This window comes from Rhagoletis zephyria, unplaced genomic scaffold (genome assembly GCF_001687245.7).
Source record: "Rhagoletis zephyria isolate East Lansing unplaced genomic scaffold, Rhagoletis_zephyria_1.1 Rzeph_scaffold_09205, whole genome shotgun sequence".
NCBI lineage: Eukaryota > Metazoa > Arthropoda > Insecta > Diptera > Tephritidae > Rhagoletis > Rhagoletis zephyria.
The window spans coordinates 1-24,771 of NW_016166284.1; the positions used below are offsets into that span (position 1 = coordinate 1).

Here is a 24,771-nt window from a genome sequence, read left to right on the forward strand (position 1 = left end):
TTTCGCACTTTTTCTTTTTCTAATTCAAATTTTTCTCTTTCCATTTTAAATTTTTCCCTTTCTAATTCTACTTTTTCTTTTTCAATCGCTAAAATTTGTTCTTTATACAAATCGAATGCGCTCAGCGACGTTGAAGGTTGTGGACGGCCCGGCTCAAGCTTCATAAATTGTAAATTCCAATTAATTAAATCGTTGCGATTACTAGTGTGTGTATTGTGAGCGGTGGTTTGCGAAGCTTCCATAATGCTCTGTCGCATTGTTGGACTCTCCATGGTGCTCCTATTGACAATTGTTGTTGTAAAATCGGATGAGCTCTGAGAGGTTGACAACTGTGGATCAGAGGTCTCAAACTTCAGTACTAATTCACCGTCATTTGAATCGTAGGAATCAGGTTCAGATATTCTGTCTGTTTCAATTGATTGGATTGAGGCAAATGCAGCTGCATTATTTCCATTTCTTTTCCGGGTTCGGTAGTTTTGTGAATTCGCGGTTAATTGCATCCTTTTTTGCTGCAATTTATTAAGAGGTTTATCAGGCGTTGAATCTTCAATTCTCTCTCTCGATATTTTAGCGCTAACTCGATCGTGTACAACATCTGTCTGGCGTTTTTTTCGAGCCCGATATTCTTTCATGTACGCTGCTCTCCATGCTCGTCTCGCTTCAATTCTAGCCTCGATGATACCACGTTTGCTATCAGAATTTGATTTTGGTGTATTTGATACCGCATTGAAATTATTTTGGAAATTCATCCTCAACACGCCGAATAAAAGCTTACCCCTCTGGCTATATTGGAAGTAACGTAACGGAGTGAACACGCGGACTTAAATTACTTTTACACTTGCGCATTATTCTTTGGTGTGAGTACAACAAGCAGAAAAATCACAGTCTATAATTGGCTCGAAAAATATCCTGGTGAAATGTTTGTAGCGGTGCACACGATGTTTGGTTCATTCCGATCGTACTCAGCAAAGTTCCAGAAATTCAGCAAAGTCTAAATGAAAATTTGTATATATAAAATGCAATGAAACAACTTTGTTCTTTTACTGAACTAGTAAGTAGAAAATATTCAGTTTTATTAGATAACTTATGTATGTATGTATGTACATAGTAGGCTTGTAAATTAATATTAACACATATTTAAATGTAAAATTAACGGTATTTCAAATTGTCAAACTTCCAAGAATTGAATTTCGAAAAAACATTATAAATTTGCGTTATTTTAATATTATTCAAAACATATGTATTAGTTTTTATGTATGTATTTACATATATATATATATATATATGTATGTATTTCTAAATACTATTTAACATTAGATTTCATTTAACCAGATTTTAAGTAAATTTCATATTTTTTTAATCTCTCATCGGCTTCTGCGCGTAATGCGATTTCGGCTGTTTTTAATTCAAGTTCGTTTTTTAATGCAAATTTTTTCAACTTAAAATCATTACGCACTTTGTCTTTTTCTAATTTAAATTTTTCTCTTTCCATTTTAAGTTTTTCCCTTTCCAATTGTACTTGTTCTTTTTCTAATGCTAAATTCTGTACTTTATTCAAAACCATATTTTGCAATTGTTGCACGCTGTCAAACGGACTCTGCGAGGTTGAAGGTTGGGGACTTCCAAGCCAAAGCTTGATAAATTCCAAATTATTATCAATTAAATCGTTGCGATCACTAGCATGCGCATTATGAGTGGTTGTTGTTGTAGCTACACTATTGTAAGTGGGAGTTTGTGTAACTTCCATAATGCTCTGTCGCATTGTATGACTCTCCAAGGTGCTCCTATTGGCAATCGTTGTATTAAAATCGGATGAGGCCTGCAACGTTGAAGACTGCGGAACCGCAGCCTCAAACTTCAGCACTAATTTACCGTCATTTGAATGGTAGGAATCAGGCTCAGATATTGTGTCTGTTTCTATTGATTGGAAGGAGGCGGGTACTTTAGCACTGTTCCTATTTCTTTGCCGATCTTGGTAGTCTCGTGAGCGGGCAGGTGCTTTCATCTTTCTTTGCTGCAGTATACCGAGATATTCATTAGGCGTTGAATCTTCACTTGTATCTCTCGAAAATTTAGCACTAACTTGATCGAGTACAATATCGGTCTGACGTTTTTTTCGAGCCCGATATTTCTTCATGTACGCCTTTCTCCATGCTCGTCGCGCTTCAATTCTAGCTTCGATGTTACCACGTTTGTTATTAGAATTTGTTTTTGATGTATTTGCTACCGCATTGAAATTATTTTGGAAATTCATCCCCAAGACGCAGAATAAAAGCTTACCTCTCTGGCTATAATGGAAGTAACGTAACGGAGTGAACTGTCACTTGTTATCTGTTGTATGGAAATGAATATGAATGGCTATAATGCACGGGACAAAAGGTAACAAACGGAAGAATCTACCACCGTATATGAATTCGCGTAGAAAATCAACATATCTAAGGCGAATTTATACAAGGTGGTAGCAATCAGTAAAAGCAAAAACAACACATGTAAGGCGAAGAAATCAACTGGTCTAAGAATATCAACAAGGCGAATCTATACAAGGTGGTGTTACCGGCGAAGTAGATTTTCGCTGCGGTTGTACCTAGGCGAATCTATACCAGGTGGTGTTACCGGCGAATTCATCAAACAACCTCTGGAGCCGAGAGCTTATCGACAGGCCTTGAACCGCATTCACAGAGAGGCAGTCTCGAGTTATGTAGACGTCCGACCTGTGAATGCCGTTCTGGGCACACAACCACCAGACGTGGACAAGATAGAACTTCGTCTGCCTCGGGAGACTCGGACTACAATAGCCCAACTGCGCTCTGGTTACTGCAGCAGGTTGAACTAATACCTGAGCAGATTAAACGAGGATGTTCTTAACGAATGCCCGGCTTGCTGAGAGTCGCCCCATGACTCATAGCATCTCTTCGTTAAAATGCGACGAATAAGTTTCAACTAAAGGAATAAAACAAACTAACAACTAATAGTGTAATGTGTAGAGTAAATATAGACATAAACAAGTAATTTTTAGCAAAAAAAAACCGACTTCAACTCCCATATAAAAAAAAATATATATATATATATTTTTCATGATCCACTGATCGGATCTCAACCAGATTAGTATGGGACCACCTCTGAGACACTACCTTTCCGATGCAAAAAGAATTATCGAAACCGGTTGACGTGGTCCAAAGTTATGCGGTAACATACATAAAAATAAAAAATAAAAAAATAAAAAAAATTCCGACGAACTGAAAACCTCCTCCTTTTTTGGAAGTCGGTTAAAAAGAAGATATTAAGTGGCTGCTTTAAGACAGAATAAGAGTAATCACTGTACGTATATTTCGGAAATTTGCAACAAATACCATATTTTCAACCGACATTATTATCTTAAAGCAGCCACTTAATATCTTCTTTTTTATGTGCACAGATTTAGTAAACTAATTTTTTTTAATAAAGCGTGAACTGTTGTCTACAAGTGTGTATAAAAGGTTTTCGATTCGATTCACGCGTTTGGGCACAGCAATCCAAAATCGTTGTACAAATTCATAAACAGTACCCAATTGTTTTACCATCATTTCGTATTTGTCGAACTTGGCTTTCGTGTTTAAACAATTTTGAACTTAACTTTCGAAACTTTTTCCAATTTCGAGTACGCGGACTTAAATCAATCGACGCGTTTTAGGCTAATAACAGTAATCCGAAAGCGGAAGTAAACCTTTTTAATCCATTCGAAAGTTCTTTGCAAAAACCCCTTTTAATGAATTTCACGCAGACCGCCTACCCAGAAAGCTGTGCGCAAATATACTTCCGCCCCACTTCACCGGCAACACAGAAGGCAGAACTCTACATAGTAAGGGTTATAATTACTAAGCGTGGCTGAAGGCCGTAAACGGAGAAAGGAGTTGTTCGTACGGGAACAGCCTCCTGTAAAATTCAGTAAAATTTCTGCAAAACGTTAAGTACCTGGAACAGATATTACTGGCGTAAATGCGCGTCCATTGATACCCCTCTTGCCATTTTTAGGTACATTTAGGGCATGTTCGGAGCTAGGGGTGTTGAAATAAAATATGTAAATATTACCAAGCAGCTTGATAATTAAGCACCGGCATTTCAGAAAAAAATTAAAAATTTAGTTCTAACCTGTATTTGTGCAATTAATCGGCGAGTTGGAATCACAGATGCAATGTAAAGTTGAGTCGTAATGTAGCTTGCAGAAGTTGCAGGAAATAACCATCACGGTATACAAATAAACGAAAAATTTTCCGTCTCGAAAAATATCCTGGCAAAATGTTTGTAGAGATGGAAACTATACATCGACGTTAATTCATAAACATCGATTTTTTTTTTCTTAACTGGTCGCCTTCACCTGCTTGAAATTCTCAATTATACGGCGTTTATATGAGCCGATGTTACAGGCAATTTTAGAGCCCTTTTCCACCAAGGGCTTAACTGCAGTTAAAACGGCGACCACGCCAACCGAATCACGTGGTTCGCTCTCTCAACCTGTTTACACGCCACATTCGTGATTCACTTTGCCACTCTGCTTCTTGTTCTTTGCTTTTGCTTAATGTTTAATGAGCATTTCAAAAAATTTGCAGTGGTTAATTAGCTAAATCAATAATTTTAATGAATCTAGCTATTTTTTCAATGTTAGTGCTGGTGGGAATGTGTGTGGTCTATGAGTTTTGACAGCCGTTATCGATAAAAATTAGAGAAGACAACGATTTGTTCTTGATTCGCTTGTTGATTGGATCTGAATCAGCTACGAATGAAGTGATTCACTCTCAAAATTTTGTATGGCGAATTACGTGATTCGGTTCGTAATTGGGGCGCCAATCACGAATGAGAGAGCGAATTACGAATGGGAGAGCGAACCACTTGGCGTGGAAACATCGTTTAAGAGTTCAGACTCCCTTCGAGTTGTAATCTACTTTTTCCAATAGCCATAAACTGTACATAAGCATGGTGGAAATGAACTATTAGAGACGATAAGTTGAATAAAAACCTGGCTGCGGTTAGTTGATTGGCTGATCAGATCACATCAAGGCGATTGTGACCTTTAACAAGAAGTAGCCTATAATACCATGTTCGGACCGACATCGAAAATATATTTTGGTTGCTATAACTGGTTTTCGACCTAAAACTTGTGTTTTCGTCCATGTAAAATCTGTCATACGAAAACCAGTTTTCGCTGAAAACTAGTTGAAAACTCACGTTCCACTCATTCCAACCGGTGTCTGCTCTAGTTTTTTTGATTATTTATCATATTTTCTCTTCTTTAATATACCAATTCGGTTTTATTGTTTATTGGCTGGCCATATTAAAATACGAACAAAAGAAAAAGGTTGCTTATGATAAGAAAATGAGGGACAAAGATTTTGATTTTTTTTCGTAGCAAAACTGTAAACAAAGGACGAAAGAAAAGTCAACGAAAACACTAACAGCCGGGGAGAACCGTTTTGAGCCCACAATCCCAAACTCGTTTTCGTTGTCGGTACGAACATGGTATTAAATCGCCTATTGTAAACACTGTATTACTCTGCAGTTACACGGTCAAGAACTTGCTTTCACACATATTCCTTGTCAAAATTCATTTGAATTGACAGCTGTGACGTTGGTTGCACGCAACTTGATAGTCCGTTTCAGTTTCAAGATATTGCCGCCAGGGAACCAACTTAAAATTCTCGCCTCGTTTCCGTACTTAATTTATACTGCCTTCAGTAATCCAGACTATTTCTGACAAAATACTGTAGCACAATGACAGACTGTAAGCAGCTGTTTGACTTGATTATCAAGTTGCCTCACTACTTAAAGTGAAAAAGCGATACAATGTTTTTAAAATGGGTTTTACCGGCCGTCTTCACGTGCTCGAAAATGGACGTCGCCGACCTAAACGGTCGGGGGAGTGAATAACATAATTGGATCTGGCTACGCCCATATTTTTTTAAATTATCATCTTATTTTTCGTCCAAAAATCATTTTAAATATCAATTTTGAGTGAATAAGCTTCAGTAGTTACTATCTCTGAAAACTAGTTTTATGGGAGGTAGACGTGGTTATTGTCCGATTTCTTCCATTTTCAGTACCATCCGTCCTGCGCTGAAAAGAAGCACACATACCAAGTTTCGTTCAGATATTTAAATTTTTACTCGAGTTATCGGTGGCCGCTGTGGTGTAGTGGTAAGCATTGCGCGCTTCCACTCCGCACGGCCTAGATTCAATTCCTGATCAAAGCAACATCGCAAAAAAACATAGAAAAAAGGTTTCTCTTAACAGCGGCACGTCACAAATCGGAGTTGTTCTTTCTTGTTATCGACGTTCTTTGCTATTATTATATTATTAGGGGTCTTCATCAAAAGTGATAAGCCCTTGATAAACTTGATAAAGTGATAAATTTATCAATTTGATAAATGAACTGTCAAACTCTGTATGGAAATCTATTTAACCACTAAAAACGGCCTCAAGCTCATAAAAATTGTTGAATATAATTGTTATAAGGCCATAAAAATAACAAACACATTTAACCAAAGTTTATCACTTTATCAAATTACTTTGGTGGATAAAAGTATAAATTTAAGCAAATCTCAATCTTTACAGGTTGCCAGGTAGTCGCTTTTGCTACGAACACATAAAAGCAAATGAGCACAATGGACGAGGTAAGAATGGAACGTATCTAGCCATATAAGTTAAATAATACACAGTTTTATGCAATTATTTACCAAGGTGCGTTCAATTTAAGAAATGTATCCCTTTATCACTTTAGATGAACACCCCTTTTATAATTATCGTATGCACAGACGTACGGACGGACAGACGGACTTTTTCTCCGGGTAAAAATGGATAGTGTCAAAGTCCATATCAGCTGGTTTGTGTTTACGTCGTGCCTGCATTTACTTGGAGCTTTTAAGGAATAGTGGTGAATGGCCTGTTGATGTATTTTCAACCTTTATATACTTAAAATAAAATTTGTGAAATCAAAATTCAATTTATTTTTGAGAGCAAATTTGATTGTTGAGAATTTGTATTAAATGGATTTTTTCCGTGTTTGGTTGAATATTTCTCGGATTTGTGTGTATTCCGAGTACTGATTTGTTCTTCAACGGCACGTAAAAAAATAAAGCTGACTTGTCCTGCTACTGCAAAATATAAATTTTTATACTTATGAATGAAATTAGAAAACTAATAAAGAAAAAGTTTTAGTTTTATTAACTAACTTATGCACATATACTCCTTAATTAATATCAGAACTTAAAAGTGAAAATTAAAGGGCTTGCAAATTGTACAACTTCTACGTATTGAATTTTGGCAAAGATTATAAACTTACGATATTTTCATAATATTCAAAATATCGCTAGTTTAGAGTGAAGATTTTCTGGAGTTAACTTATTATGAAAACTCCTATTTTGATACAGGAGGGCAGAGAAATTAAAAATGCATTGTTTCGAAAAAAAGTTGTCTCCTGCAAAACTATTAATATGGGACTTAGAAGCTTGTGACTCTAATGCCGAATTCGCACTAGGAATTGAAATGACAAAAAATGTATGCCATTTAAAAAAATGCTATGTGGAAATGAACTTAATGACTATTTTTTTAATGTAATGACACGATTTTTTTTTAATGCCCGACTTTTTCATTTGTCATTTTTGCCATTTAATGTCTAGTGGAAATCCAGAATAAGCTAGCGATATGTGTTTTTGGATTTACATGTGCTTACATACTACATATGTATTTCTAAATACCTTTTTAAAAATCGGCCCTATCGCGACTTTCACATGAACAAATATTGCCACAAATTATAAAGCAAAACAAAAAAAAAAAAATCAAATTTTTAAATTTTTTTTCAAATGTTTCAATTTTTATTTTTCGTTTTGCATCTTAAATTATGGAAACGAGTTATTCACATGGAATTGCCGATAGGGCTGATTATTAATTAACAAGATTTTAAGTCAATTTCATATCTTTTTAATCTCTCATCGGCTTCCACGCGTAATGCAATTTCGACTTTTTTTAACTCAAATTCGTTTTGTAATGCTAATTTTTTCAGCTCAAAATCATTTCGCACTTTTTCTTTTTCTAGTTCTAATTTTTCTCTTTCTATTTTAAGCTTTTCACTTTCCAATTCTATTTTTTCTTTTTCCAATGTTGAGTTCTGTTCTTTAATCAACTGCGAATTTTGCAATGGTTGCGCAGTCTCACGTGGACTCAATTTAAAATTTATTGAGCGCTGTGACATTGAAGGTTGTGGACTGTCAGGCTCAAGCTTGATAAATTCTAAATTGTCGTCAATTAAACCGTTGCGATTGCTAGCGTCTGTATTGTGCGGAGTTGTTGTTGTTGTAGCTGCACTATTATCAGCGATGGTTTGTGTAGCTTCCATAATGCTCTGTGGCATTGTTTGAGTCTCCAGGGTGCTCCTGTTGACAATCGTTGTTGTAAAATCGGATGAGCTCTGCGATGTTGAATACTGTGGATCAGTAGCCTCATACTTCAGTACTAATTGAACGTCATTTGAATCGTTGGAACTACTATCGAAAGTACTTGTTTTCAGCTCAACGTCTTGAGCGGTATCATACACCACACTTGGTCTACCAATTTTGTTGTGGTTAAAAAGAACACCGAGCGTATCCCAAAAGGGCGATAACTTTTCAACATACTTCACGATATTACGCAATCTTTTGGAGTTGACCACCAATGTAGGGTCGATGCCTTTCTCTTTCCACTGTAAAGTCTCCAAGTACCATGCCCGTATGGCTTGCATCTTGTTTCGCAATGATGTCCAGGCAAAATTTTTTAGAATGGGCGCTTTGCTCTTGATTGTATTATAAAATATCTCTGATGTCGGTTTCTGAAAAGAAATACTATGTACATTAGACTGCATCACCAAAAAAGTTGCGGTTTTCCGCCAGGAATGCAAAATCTATAATATTTGAAGACGTCCACCAAAATATTACGGAAAAATATGAAGATGTACGTGAACTGGACTGATTTGAAAATTCCTTCAAAAATGTTTTTTTTTATGAATAAAAATAATTTCCTAAAGAATTTTTTGAAAAAGAACCCCTCAGGTTACAAAACAGTTTAAGCTTAAAAAAATCTGCATACAAGTATTTAAAAATCTTTGCAACGGAATCGTAATAATGAAATTTTTGATGCCGTTTTTTAACATTTTTCAAATATTGGTTTAAGAAAACCTTGAATAACTGGGACACAACTATTCCGATTTAGACTTATGAGGTATCAGTGGAAAGGTATTTTCCCACTCTTTATTTCAGTGTGATCATTCCCGTCCCAATTTTTTTTAAAATACCAACACTTTTTAATTCTACTTGGTTTGAATGAAACTCGTTCATCCAACCATTCTCTTTCATACTTCGAATGAGTTTATTTGCGAAGAAATAAGAAGGGTGAGAAAATACCTTTCCAATGATACCTCACCAAGTCTAAATCGAAATAGTTCTGTTCCAGTTATTCAAGTTTTTCTTATACCAAACTTTGAAAAAATTGAAAATATAGCATCAAAAATCTCATTCTTACGATTCCGTTGATTTTTTTTGTGTGCAAATTTTCTATGCTCGGACTATTTTGTTATCGGAGAGGATTTTTTTTTGTAATTCTTTAAGAAACTTTTTTTTATTTAAAAAACCTCCATTTTATCTTAGATTATGTAAACTGAGTTTAAATTGAACAGCTGGCTGACATTTACTTTAAACCACCAGACTGGCCCTCATTGTAGTAGTTTTCAAATTGTATCATACCTTTACGGAGTAATCTACTGACCTCCATACAAAGCTGAATTTAGAACTGAGTTAAGGCCTTTCAACGTAAAGGTAACGATACATATGTAATTATAACAAAATGGGCTTAAATGTTGACTTTTATTTTTTTCGCTCAAAGATAATAATTATTATTGAGTTTTATTTTTTCACTTAAGAATAATGATTATAAAAAATTAAAGCTAAACCACCGCGATTTCTGACGTATTCTTTTCAGAGGTAGCCACATCCTAATAAAAAGAATAAGACCCAAAAGTTTCAGGACAAAAATTCAGGTATTTGCGCCTGTATGTATAGAACTCAACAATAATCATTATCACTGAGCGAAAAAATAAAAATTATAAAATAAGTATTATTTGTGATCGAGAATATATTCTTTAATTCTTTAAGTCTTTCTTTAAAATCATAAAAAAATTATTATTTGCTGATTTAAATTATTTTACTCATAATGATCACCGTCCCTGATATGGATATTGACGTAATTTTTTTGTGCACGTACCGACATGTACATATGTATCCACATTAGGGTGGTCCTTAAATGTACGAAGTAAATTTTTACATAAGATCTCCTAAGCCTCCACCACTACGTCAATGCTAGTAGAGGAATTTGTACTTTGCCCTGTGCGACACGCCTTCTCCGTCGCCAATCGGTACCAAAGTTTATATGTGATATCTGTGACAGTGGTATTGCCGATTCGAGAGGTTGAGACCCAAAAAAATTCTTCATTTGATTTTTAAGGACCCCCTAATGTGCATACATATGCATTAGCGTGGGCCGAAAATCCGCTTTTTTAGAAGTTTAGCAAAAATATGGTTCATCGTGCTCTAAAAACAATCTGTGTAAAAGATGACAATTTTTGCTCAATACCTTAAGACTGGTTTAAACTATGTAATATTTTGACGCCAAAATTTGGCGACATATTTTGACACAACTTTATTTCCTTTATCCATACCTTTACCGATGATATTATGGGCCAAAAACTAGCAGATGGCCGTTTTCGCAGCGCGTGTACACGACAAAAGACCTTACCTGATCCATATCAATCGATAAACAGCTTTTTGATCCCATTTGACAACGTGTTTTAACTTATTTGATGACAAATGCCACTGAATTTGACATAGTGAAAACCTGCCTTTAGGCTCGCCCAAGTCCATCAAAGTTCAATGTGCTCAAAAAACAAAAATTAATAAATACATTATTTAATACATTTTGTTACTAAAATTGCAATTATCTCCCAAAGTATTAGTTCTACATAGTTTTGTATATGGAACTTTTTTTTAGAGAATCGAAGTAAGCTAAGAATTTTTTTTTAGCACGTGAACTTTAATGGACTAACGAACCTAAGATATTGACAATCTTTCACACAGATTGTTTTATGGCATAATAAACCATATTTTTTCTATTACAAATCAAAATTCTAAAAAAGCGGATTTTCGGCCCACGCCAATATTCATGGAAGGGTGTATTTACCTCAAAGCACGCAGGTTGATCTTTCACTGTATCACATATTGTTTGCAGAAGCACTTGCGTTTGCTGATCAGTAAAATAGTATTTGCGTTCAGCCAGTTTGCTTTTGAGTTCTCGAAGTTGCTCCTTAGTTGCTAAAAAAGAAAATAATTATTTAAAATTTTATAAAACTACTAGCAGACTCGGAACAATCGTCTGCTAAGATTATAGTATGGTAGTCATCTGCCGCTTTAAATAACCTAACGAAAGTGTTATGTCCGTGAAGAAGTTCTTGGACGGTTAATCGCAAAATTAAACAAATTTGATGAAGCGTTTCCTCTCCACTCCCTGACGGCAACAATGATCCGGTTCTAAAGTGAATCTGTCCCAGAAGCTGTATAGTATAGTTGGTGGCAATTTCAAGATGGATGCGTATCATTGTTAAAAAGCTTAAACGCATAATAAAATTGGAAAATTACATCCATTGGGCCAATAATAACACAGGAGAGCTCGATACACTCAATGGTGCAACAGGTCGATTTAATCTGACATTCAAGGCACCTTTTCTCACTTGGCGATTTTTAGTAATAACTCGACTCCAGCGCCACCCGGCAGCACTTTTTTGCAATAGTATTGCTCTTACCGTTACCAATGCGTATTAGCCAAATCGGATCATAAATAAGATTTTTAGTAAAAACTCAACTACAAAAAAAAGGCTTTCAAAATATATATTAGTATAGATAAGGTATTGTAATCGATGGGTAATAATTAGGGAAGACAAAAATATGCAAATGCATATTATGACACAAGATACATATTTTGGCGAAAAAGCATAAAAATGCATAAACATGATTATTTCGGTAATAAGTTACTTAATTTTCGTATAATTTCATCTGACAATACCTTTTCGGAGATAGCCAGGGTTGCTGACAAGGTTTGTATAATTGTCAAAAAGAAAAGGCTGACAAACAATTATTTTCTAGTAAACAATTTTAATATACCTTCTCGTGAAAATTGTTAGACAACAGCGAATTTTTGTGCTGAACCGCTTTTGGTGGTTGAAAAATTCAATGAAAATGTTTCGTTTTTAGCGCAAGCTATTTAAAAGTTTCCAAATATGCTGCGAACTGAGCAGAGAGTTTTATTCTACATCTATTGTAACTTCTCAATATCAACAATAAAAATATTTTGTGTGAAGCAACACTTCAATAAAATGTTGCGATAATCGTAAAAGTATTCGTTATACATATTTGGAGCATATATCAAACATATTTTTAATATTTTGGAGTAATTTTGATGATCATATAATTAGTTTTTTTTTTCATATTTTTGTCTTCCCTAGTATTAATAATAAAAAATAAAAGATCTATCTTCACAGATCAGTGCCGTATCAGTTCAGTATCATTGCCAATCAGCATCGATCAGTGATACCAATTCACACACATCCGTAGTATGTCGTCCAATACTTTCAGTAAAATGAAGTTCAGTGAAACCAAGATGACTTATTTTACTAATGATGAATTGGGAATTATTGCCAAATTATATAAATTCTGGATAATTCCGTACCAATTTGATTCATTTTCCCTCCATATCAATGAAAACTTGCAATAAAATAACCTCAGCTAGTCAGTGAAATACACAAACATATCTTTGCCGAGTTAACTACTCTGTAAAAAAATTTTGTTTAAATTTAATGGGTAGATTATCGATAGCAATCGAATTCCAGTTGCGTTGCTAGTTGCCAAAAAGATATTACAGATGACAACTGGCAACTTTCAACTGACAACTGCAGTTGCTATAAAGTGTGTACACAGGCGACTACATTTTAGTGGTTGCTGGGAATGTTATTTAGGAGCGAAAATTGAAAAGTGTGTCATATATTTTACTTTTTAATAATTTGAACGATATTAACATTTGCAATGCAGTTTGCTTTTACAGAATATGGTGAAAATAACAAACCAATATCTTGAAATTTTAGTTCCCGTGGAGAACGCCCTTTTGGCGAAACAAAAGCGAACACTTTATCAACTGAAGCACCTCTTTTAAAACTACCGACACACCCAGTTTTCCAAATTAGAGTCATTGCTGTGGCACTTCCTTCTGCGAAAAATCGAATGTGCGCAAGCTTCTATGAGCGGAGGTATTGAAGTTGAACGAAGTGGTTCATCTGTTTATTAACCAATTATACTACAGCTTCTTTTGGCGGTCCTCAATATGCTTTGAAAATTAAAACAAAACGATAACAAAAGAAAGCATTAACTTTTGCTTACAGTACACGCGGTAGCTTTAGAGGATTGGAATTATCATTTAAGTGTCGCCTGATTGAGGCCGCGTTCATGCCTTTCTCTTCCTCTTAAACAAATATTTGTGCTAAATTTAGCTTTATTGCTGTCTTTTCTTTAAATTTTTTTATTATAATAATTTAATTTTACTCGCACAGCTTGTTTACAGCTGCTTGCTGGTTGTTGAACTGTCAAATTTCGATTATCGATAACTCTATAGCAACTGACCATAGTTGCCATTCGTAATAAAAATTTTCTTTCCAGTTGCGTTGTCAGCTGGCAACCGAACCGTGGTTGTGTTGCTATCCGTAGTCGACCCATAAGCTTATTAAGAGAGGTACTACGCACTGTGAATCCGGCCCTTAGGGCCGTTAATTTAACTATTTTAATGTATAGTTGAACCATTAAACTTAACTACAAAAATTTCTATAGAATTTTCTCAGTGTTCACAATTACACAGTTTACATATAAAATTTTTAAAATTTGCTCTTAAAAAATTTTGTTTAAATTAACGCATATTAAGAGAGGTAACCAGTTTCCTCTTCTACTGTGTGCAAATTTACACACCGTGTTAATAAAATTAAACAATTCCTGTTTACTTTTACATACCAAATTTGTCGCTTAGAGGGAAATTACATACGAAATGTACCTAATTTTTATTTTTATTTATTTAAAAACGTTTGCAATTTTAAACATATCATGTTCAAAAATCCAGTCCTGATTTGGTTGAAAATAAACACTTTTCAGTAGTAGTTTTACATGTATTACGGAACGAACGCTGAAGCAGCACTGACGATAAAAAACGGCACTGTGCCGGACGTGTCCGAACATTTTATTTGTAACTGAGGCAATGATATTATATTTACGACACTGATGTGAGTAGATAGACTTTTATTGTAAAAGTCACCTGTATAATTTAGTTGATTTATTGCTTCTTCTCGCGCCGCGAATATCATTCTCCGTTTGCGGGCCATTGCCCTTGCGCCTCTCGATTTTCTTGATAAATTTTTTTTAGGTTTAGGCATTTTTAAACACTTCGCACTATTATGTTGTTTTAAAGACTTTTTTTTATATTTAGCCCGTGTGCGGGTACGTCTAAATTGCTACCTAAATAGAGAAAAATCCTAAATCACTGGCAAGTGTCGGTAATGCAGTGAATAGGAACAATTTAGATTTTTTCCAAGCATACTTTTCAACCTAAACTGGAGTGTGAAATATAAATGGGCGCGCGATTAAGCGAACAATTATTTTTTAGAAGTTTTAAGTAATTTTTATATTTTCTGTGGCACAAGAAAGAAAATATTCAGAAAAATGTCAGTATAATTATCTATGATTTGGTAAAAGTTAAGAATAGAGCCCGATGAGGTAAAAAAAAGAAGTGGGAGCGGCTCGCCCCTTATTCTTGACTTTGATGGTATGAATTTTGTTTTGCTGCATATTAAGAGGGGTGGTAAAAGTGGAATTTTCAATATTTTCAAAAACTTATTTTTTGAAAATTATTGAAGCGATTTTCAAAAGGTGGATATGGTTGGAAAGGTAATTGAAATACCTGATATATACATATTTCGAAAAAACGAGATTATGACCTTTTTTAAATCAAAATGTATGTTTTTCTTAAAAAAATACGCAATGAATTATAAGATATGTATGTATATCAGAGCAAAAATATTAAAATAAATAAAAGCTTGTAAAAAATAGTGAAAATTGGGGAAAAATCTATCTTTTAATATAGTAAGAAAGTTATCAATTCGTCGGAATAGTTATTTATTTACTTATTTATTTTGTTATGCATGTTACCGCATAACTTTGTACCTACCACGTTACCCGAGTTCGATAATTCTTTTTCTATCGGAAAGGTAGAGTCTCACGGTGGTCCCTTACTAATTTTGTTTAGATCCGATCATTTGATCATGAAAAAATTAACGGTACTCCTACATTTTTATATGAGAATTGAAGTCGGTTGTGTTTTTTGCTTAAACATTACTTGCATTTTTTATGTTTATTTTTTATTTATTTTATTAAATGTATAAACATTAGTACAATAAGATATACTCTTTTATAGTACAACAAACTACTAATCTAAATATAGACAAATGGAAAAGCAAAAAAAAAAAAACAATAAAAAAAAGTATATGTACATAAAATTAAACAAAAGCCACATAAAATAAGTAAGCAATATACATACATACTGTAGGGTATTTTACCTATATATTTTTATACTTGTTTAAGTTCTTGATGTTCAATTTATGTTTCAATGAATTTGTTTGTTATCAGAAAAGAAAATTGTTGATAATTAATAAACCAACTTTCAAACAAGAAAGAAAATAAATTTTTAGATTGAACAATATATCATACGATATATTGGCGATCCTGCCATCCGAATCATTGAAATCGCCTGATATTGTGCATTATTACCAACAAGCAACTTATCTTTCCGCAAGCGTCTTTCAATTTCTCAAGTAACGTCCATTTCCGGAACTTCTGTTACAACGCTGGAAATTTTATTATTTTGCTTCATTATTTTATCATCAGCTAAATGTGCTTCATATGCATATACAAATAAACTTATTGCAAACAAGTAAGAAAGTATAAGTTCGGGCGGAGCCGAACATTAAATACCCAGCGCAAGTATTAAATATATGTTTTTTCACCTTTCCGAAACCTACCGCTAGATGGTAAGCCTCCTTAAATTTCGAAATATTGCAGTTTCAAGCATTTCTGAAATTTACCGTTATATGAAAAGCGGCCTTAATTTTAGTCTGATTTCAATAATTTTCATCATTTTGCTTTTATGTGGCAAGCACAATAAAAATACCGAGTTTGGCACAAATTGGTAGAACGGTTACCGATATACATATATGTGATCATAAGTGGGCGGTGCCACGCCCATTTTCCAAAATTTTACCACAAACGTATTTCTTGGTAATGAATTGTTGCAAGCATCATTTTTGAATAAATTATCTTTTAATATTTACTGATTTATCGCGGATTTTGTATTTCTCTAAATTACCGTTATATGGTATGTGGGCGTGGTTATTGTCCGATTTTAAAATTTTTCGGCCATTTAGTATGTTGTACCAAGGCCAACAACTGTGCCAAGTTTGGAAGAAATTAGTGGAGCGGTTATCAAGATATACACATGTAACCATAAGTGGGCGTGTTTACGCCCATTTTGNCACAGCAAAGCTACACTTTTTCCAAGTAAATTTGCAAAGAAGCAACACGGTGCCACTGCTAAGGGAGCGGTGCGCGAGAGACAACTGTCAGTTTATCGAACCTTGTATTATTGAATCACGCGTAGAGTGGAAAATTTTCGATGCAAAACATCGATATTTTTCCGACATTCCTAGGGTTCGAAATTTCAGACTTTGGTATCGATGAGTACTCATTCTGGCATCGAGCCCATGGCATCGAAACTCTAAAAGTATCAGGGAAAAAGTATCGACACTACTCATTATCGCACCCATTATAATTAGTAATGTTCGATATTTAAGAAAGTATCGATATCATGAATCGATTTAATTCATTACATGTAAAATCGATATGACGATATATCGGGCTGAACAATATCGATATCGGAAAAATCGATGTTGAAAGTCCTACTCTCAATTGAATAGAATATTAGACCTGCTTATCAACTCAACTAATTGTGTTATTTCCATTTTGTATATTTACTAAGGATTAAAACAGCATGCTGGTCGACTCAAGCGGTTTGCCAAACCTAAGAGCTAAATAAATCACACAAGCTGTTGATTAAACCTACTTTAGTATTTTTCCATACACTTCTTTGTAGATGAAAAATAAATTTCAACTTAAATATCGATGTTTCAGGTAAAGTATCGATGTCTTCGATATATCGACCTTGGAACATCGATTAAAAAAATCGATTATCGTGCGATGAAATACCGATATTCAGAAAAATCGATACGATATCGAACATTCCTAATTATAATACGTTTTTTGGGATACTAAAATTATTTTATTCTTCCATCGTATATCTAGTTATTTTCTGAAATTAAAACAATAGAAATTTAAAAAAATTGATTTTTCCTTCATTGCAGAACTTACGTTTCACGCTAGAAGTAATTTTACGTTAAATGTACATACATACAGACATATATATATACTTTCACAAATTTCAAATTTTATTAACAATTTTTGAAAACTTTTTTGTCGCCTATTCAATTTTAGCATAATAATGTGCAAGTTTGAATTAAAAGTCAACGGTAGTAGGCTACACCTAAAGTTGAATAGGTTACAAAACTGCATACCCAAAAAGTTTCTAAAAATTCTGCAATTTCGTCAACTTTGCGTAAAGTTTTATGGCCTTATTCATAAATAATAAAAAAGGTTTATAAACTGAAAAATGTATGAAAATGTCATTTTATTAAGATCTTTAAACCTACTTTATTTTTTACGCATAAGGCTATTAAACCTTAACTTATTTGGTTTATGTTATGCAACAGACTATACGAAATTTCAGTTTATTTGGACAAAGTTGAATGATAGTAATCCATATAAGCAAGGAAAATTGGGTCGCCAATGGAAGAAAAAATTTTAAAGTGTGTTTTTTAAAAAGTAGCCGATACTAAGAGCCCTTTGCAAAGTATCGAGTAAAATCACCAAATAAGGTATCGAGTATTAAAGTACACATTTTATACCCTCGGTATCGATTCTTACTCAATATCGATAGGATCGTTCGAACTCTAGGCATTCATATTTCGCGTTGTGACGGTGGTGTCGAATATCTTTATCCTTAGATTTCTTTCCTTTCTCACTAATAATGACAAATTTCCTTTTTTTCTGTAAGGTAGCAATCAATAAACGGTCTTAATGGGTTTGTATGATGTTTAAGGACAGAAACGTTCTATTTCGATACGGCACTGAAAAGTTCGGCACAATGCTTTATGATTTCAAACCACACCAAGTTTCGATTAACCTGAGTTACTTTACAAGCGCTTGCTACTCCTTAAATTTTTTACATATTTGTTTTAACAAGTATTCACGTAAAAACGCTAAATATAATACATTAAACGTAAATACACCCACAAATAAACAAAACAGCGAAAACCCGCTGCCCAAACTGACAGCAAAAGTGTGATGCCTAGGAATGTCGAAAAAACATCGATCCATGGAAAATATCGATATTTTGTATCGATGTAGCAATTGCAGCATAACTTGCCGACTTCACCTGCATAAAAATCTGCGCATTTGAAAACATACATAATCATTTGAAATTTATTAAATGGGTACACTTTGAAATGGAGACCCTCAATTCGGCGATCAAGAGTGGTACCATTGGAAAGCTGGAGTCCCCCACTTTGGAAATATACCTAATTTTAGGTGCAGTACCTTTTAATGGCCCCGTCAGGTACTTTGCGTACGTTCCGCTCAAATATGAAACTGACAGTTGAGTAGACTATGTGTTTGCATAGAGAGCGTCAGATTGGCAACCCTTGCGTCGGCGGACCCAACGAACGATGGCCAACACTCAACTTTTGACGCACGTAATGGGCTGTTTTTGCTTACGCGTAAAAGCACATTTAGCGCATTTAGCTCTAAATGCTACTCTAAATGTACATTTATCCATACAAAATTCGTCACCTAAATGCAACTCCATTTTTGCATTAAGAATCTAAATGCTAAAAGCAACCCTGTGATCTTCCAAAATTTCCACGATTCGAGCATGGTTTAATGAGAAAAAGCGGCAACATTGCATTTTCGAGTATACGGTGGCTAGCTGCGTTTCAGTGATCGCCGATCGAGATTTCATTTATTTTTTTACATTATTTGGATAAAGAAAAGTTAAGAAGATCCAATATCGATGTGATGATGATAGAAATCTGGATCAATTTGTAATCAATTCTGTTTGTTTTGTTTCCTAATTAAGTGAGGAAATTTTAATTGACAGCACCGACAAATGAATATATACATAAACAAATGGTCGGTCATGGTTGAAACAATTCAAATGTTTGTATTGAAGTTTGGGTTTAAAATTTATTTTTTCCTTTTCAGTAGGGTTTTTGCACATTATCTTCTGCGTGAGAATTGATCGTAAAAGATACGGATCTGAATAAGCGGCTGGAACACGACTGTTTGTCAAAAGCATACGATTTCGAACTCGCGTAAATGTTTATTTGCTAAATGCAATAGCATGAACGTTCTTCGAAAACATATGTTCGAAAGTGATAATGTTGAATTTTAAATGCAGCAAAAACGCTGCATAAGACAGATACGTTGTTTTATCAATCTTACCCACATCGTTGGCAAAATTTATCCTATGACTATTGTTACAATTACTGCTCCTAACACCCAAAACAAACATTGATTCGCCGTTTTCGGTTACTCAGTAACCCCCTATTATGAATTTTCATACGATAGGCGATAAACAGCATCTAGCATTATCGTTTTCATACGCCCGACAGATGTATTATTGCGAATGGCTGTGAGTTTTGTTCACTTTTTAGTGTGAACTACCACAAATCAGCTGCACCATACATCGGATTTCATACGACAACAGAATGCAGGCGTCTATCGTTCATGACATGACAATTGTCACCATTAGAGAGCTGAAAATTAATTTGTGGCATAGTACTAGGCGCAGTAGTAAAGACAATAGTCAGCCGTTGAATTTTGTAATTGGAGTTGGGTTAGGGCTGTTAATCGCGCCCGAAAATGCAATGGAATGATTAAATCGGCGGTTGATAAAGTCTGCAGTGTGCGGAGTACTTAATGTTCTCTGTTGATGGTGTGACAGGTGCTTAGAGCTGGAAAACTATCGGTCATTATCGATAAGAAGTAAAATCAACCAATAAGCAAACAAAAAGGATTCGTGTAAAATTGTAATTTAATTGTTCACCGTGAAAATATATACAAGTGCTGCACTATATCCATTATAAGTCGATTAAAAATGCTTAAAAACGCCTTCGTTATCACTTTACTCATAGTTGGTAAGTGTTTCTACAAATACGGCTATGAAAAACCCATCTTAAACCAATTTCCTTTGTATATGCCTCCAGCTACCTGGCATTTTTCAACGCTGGATGCGGGTCGGCCAAGTAATTATGGAGGACATCGTGGTTATTTTGGTGGCTATCAACCAACGCCACCAGCGGCAACTGAACCACCACAAACGCCTAAAGAGTATTTGGACAAAAAGTCTGGTTTCTCGACTTTTGGCATAATTTCAATCATATTTGTAATAATTTTAGCCTGTTTGGTATTCTACTATGGCATTATGTGTTATCCGTTTTTGTGTCGCGATGAAAAAAAATATCGCTTTATGGATGTCTCATCGACCATCACATCGGCCACTTCACGTTCAATACAATCTATAGAAAACTTTCCGGTAGATCAAAAACATTGAAGGCAGCAATAGCGCTGTGGGGGAGTCTTTGTAATGGTGGTGTTTTTTTTAAATCGGAATACTAAGGAACTCGAAAGACTATGAAAATTATTTTCTGCTTTTAAACTTTTGAATTTATAAAAAATTTTACATCGTAATTCGGTAATGGTTTTGTAATATGATATTTCTCTACTTTGCATATTTTAAAAGGTAATTTACTTCCACGAAATGGCTCAGTTGCGGATAGATGATGCGTCATCAATTTTACAAGAAGTCACTACTTACGTGCCAAAATTCATGCTTTACCTAATTTTAACTTCTTACATACGTAATACATTCGAATAATTTGAATTCTGATGAAAAATCTTGTGGCATACAAATTCACTGCCAGTCGGTGATACTACAATCGTCTTGTTTTACTTTGCATAAAACGGAGGACAATTCTTGCCTTTAATATACAAAAAAAAAAGTATACTCTCTTAATATACAAATATTTTTAAATACTCCAGGTTGTGTGAAAGAAATAACCGTACTTAAACCGATTTTTGAACAAAATAAATAAGTTAATATGTAAGTTTATTAAGCTCCAACCACATATATATGTAAATGTACATTTCGTCATCTTAAATGCAAAAAGCCAACAAACATCGTCACGTCATAAAGGGGCGTGGATACTCCTAATTCGGTGAAATGCATCATAATCAATCAAAAAGTGAATTGGACTTTTTGTTAGTTATGGCGTTTGCATTTCAGGTGACGATATATACATATTCGTGAGTGTTAAAAGCTTTACGTTTTTATAAATTTAATTAAAATCCAATTTTGCTTACAAAACTCGAAAGTACTCGAAAAGAACAATGAAAAATGCTAATGCTCGGTTGCACCAATCAATTTTGAATTTATCAACCTGTTAAATTTTAAAATGACACAATTTTGTTCGGAAAAATACGCCTTGGTCTCGTACATTTTAAAATTGTTTGGTGGAACTGGGGATAGGAAAATTAATATAAACACGTTCTCGAATCATCACAAATGCAATCTTTTCTCATTGGCAAAATGATTATTCGCCAGCAATGTTTAGCAAATAATATTCGTTTATATAAGTAGAATTTTATACAATTATGAACATAGCAATTAATTCCCTCTTTTCGGTAAGGTTTTATATGTAGATAATAAGGAGAATACACAAAATATCACACCCAAAAATAAAAGGCTCAAATGACATTGCCAGTTGGTTAAGCACTTTTTATACAACTTGCATTTTTACCATATAACTACTATGTATTATACAATTTAAAAAATATACCATTCATAGCGTACTTATAGCGTGTATTTTAATTATAATGACGCATGTATGTTTGCAAAATGTATATTTTTATAGCATTTTATGTAAACACTTTTATATAAATAAAATATACGATTTACCGTAATATCTTCTTTACTATAGAAAGCGCTTTTAATGTTTCAAATTACTATGTTGTTGTTGTAGCAGCATTCAAGTTCCCCATAGAGTTTTTGGGAGTGTTGCTGGAGTGACAGTCCTTGGCCAGATATAAATCTGGGTCGTTCCGGTTACGTAGACCCGACTGTCGTGGAACCGTTCAATTTACTATGTTGTTGTAGATGCTACTCAACCTTGCCTAGATCGGCCTATCCCTCAATCGTTGTCGTCAAGCTCAACTCCTACTGGGTTTGCCCATAGGGACAGAGGTATTAACTGAGTGGGGTGTACTATTTCACGCTTTCGTTGCAAACACTTTTTTTTTATCGAAAAATACCAACAATAATTACATTGAGGTAGTGGCTTTTCAAATGCCTTCATTATTGCGAAAAAATCTGGCTCCGATTTCAACGACCTTAACCTGACTTGTAAAAGCAACTTCTAAAGAAAAATAACATCTTGAAATGTCTAATTAGTTTGTATTCTAGTTCTTTATTCATTTACATATATGTACATTGAGCACACAAATTCGAAGTAGAAAAAAATATTAGTTAACAATCAGATTTATCAGCTTAATAAGTTCCATGGATACTCTAAACAATATATGTATTTAATTTAGGGGGTGTGTGAATCGGTAACAAAGTTCTATGGGGAAAGCTGTTGAATAATATTTTTACTATGGTGAGACAGTTTTGCCAATCTGCTGTGTGAAATGAAATCTTTTTTGACAGCAGTAAATTTTTGATAACCGCAGATTTAGTCGGAATAAAGTATGTCAAATTGAAGTGAAATTAATAGTTTAAGAAAACATCTACCATCACTGATAGCATTTCATCAATTCAAGCTTTTGTTTAACGAAAAATGACACACAGCAACAATCTTTGCGATTGTCAACATTTTCTATGCATTTGTCAAAAATTTCACTAGCCTCATGAGCTACTGAAATTTTATTCACCTCATAGTTGTCAGAAATTTACTTGCCGCAAACTTTGTTACCGATTCACACACGCCCTTAGTGTTAAAATAATTCTGAGGATTTTTAAATACAATAAAAAACTAATTTAAAATCGTGTGGAACCTGATTTAAGGTTACGTTGTAAAGAATGCTAGGTGACATGTAACAGGCGCGTACTATAATCACATGTTACATTTGTACAGGCTATTTCTATACGCGTAATATATGTAGGTAAATGCAATGGCATATTTATAGGGACCCATTCATATGTGACAACTCAAAACACTGTCACATACAAATATAAAATTAAGTAAATATTTAATATAGAAGAGAAGGTTTTTAACATGAACTGAAGTTTGTTGATTTTGGTGGTTTCATTTTTGGTTCCGCCTGCCATTTTTTTCTCGATACCACTCATATAATGCTCATAGTCTTTGTGTACATTACCATAATGCTATATTTGGTTTTATGGCTTAATTATTTTAAAGTTCGTCCTTAACATCATCTAAATCGACATCCGACAAGTCAATTTCCTCCTCAGCTGGCGGTTGACCATCCTTACCATCCCAGGGCTTCACAGTGTTAATAGCTGGTTTCTTGGCACCACGTACGGGTGCAGTATGTCCGCGTCCATAGGAAATGTCGCGTAAGAATTCGTTAATGCCATCCTTCGAGAAAGAGCCCTTGAGTACGGAGAATTTCATTTTCTTGAAATTAACCACAGCCATTGCTGGATAACCGAAACCACCAATTTCCAAAGATTCTTCTAGGTTACTCTGAGCGCCACCCTCAGCCCAGCCCCAACCCCACAACTTCTGTTTGTACTTTTCGCCCAATTCGCGGAGTGTGACTAGGAATTTATTGCGGCACTTAGCATCACAATCAAGTATATGTGGCAGTACTGAGACAACGCAGAGCGGTTTTCCTTCGCATGCTTTGTCGAACGTGTCTTCATCTACAATCTCCAACAACTCGGGTGCGGGTACGCTGTCAGTGTGTTTATCAAGCGCCCAGCTAACAATGTCAGATGCAGTGCGGCCACCATCATATTCCGTAGCATCACTACTACTCTTAGAGCCGGCAGGAATGAATTTAATGGTGGGATAACCGCGAATGCCATATTCCTGTGTGGTTATGGAGAAAAGCGTTTAGTTTAGGGAAAATTGATGCTTATAAATATTAGTCAACTAATTTAAATTTAGATTCATTAAACCTACCGATGCTTTGCTCTGATGCACTGTAGCATCCAATGCACCCAACTTCACTTTCCCCTTAAGTTCCCTGGCGGCTTTAGCCCATTCAGGTGCCAAGTTCTTGCAATGACCACACCATGGTGCAAAGAATTCAACCAACCAAATATCATCTGAATTCAAAACCAGTTTGTCGAAATTGTCATCAGTCAGTTCAATGACAGCATCAGCACCGCTGCCACTGCCGCTGTTACTGCTGCCGCCGCCCCCGCCCAGCACTTCTTGTACCTTCTTTTTGGCTTCGGCCAGTGCCGCCTCCGCAATAGCTTTAGCTGTGCGTTGACCATTGT

General features: G+C 34.7%; 3 protein-coding genes across 3 annotated transcripts; 1 reads left to right on the top strand and 2 right to left on the bottom strand.

The window, feature by feature from the left end:
* Positions 1-8: 8 nt before the first annotated feature.
* Positions 9-18,977, bottom strand: LOC108375608 (uncharacterized; the record flags this gene model as incomplete). The annotated part of the gene is made up of 6 exons (XM_017631753.1): positions 18,497-18,977; positions 11,233-11,363; positions 7,924-8,833; positions 2,389-2,435; positions 1,330-2,317; positions 9-820 (listed from the first exon to the last, which is right to left on the bottom strand). Coding segments are annotated over exons 1-6 (3,057 nt in total), but the record flags the coding sequence as incomplete, so codon positions are not given.
* A 941-nt stretch (positions 18,978-19,918) lies between these two features.
* LOC108375610 (uncharacterized) lies at positions 19,919-21,868 on the top strand. The gene is made up of 2 exons (XM_017631755.1): positions 19,919-20,440; positions 20,510-21,868. The coding sequence occupies exons 1-2, from the start codon at positions 20,401-20,403 to the stop codon at positions 20,854-20,856; spliced, it is 387 nt and encodes a 128-aa protein (XP_017487244.1). The 5' UTR covers positions 19,919-20,400; the 3' UTR covers positions 20,857-21,868.
* Positions 21,869-23,335: 1,467 nt separating this feature from the next.
* Positions 23,336-24,766, bottom strand: LOC108375609 (Protein disulfide-isomerase A6 homolog CaBP1; the record flags this gene model as incomplete). Its single annotated transcript, XM_017631754.1, has 2 exons — positions 23,336-24,355; positions 24,449-24,766. Coding segments are annotated over 2 exons (960 nt in total), but the record flags the coding sequence as incomplete, so codon positions are not given.
* Between the last annotated feature and the right edge of the window lie 5 nt (positions 24,767-24,771).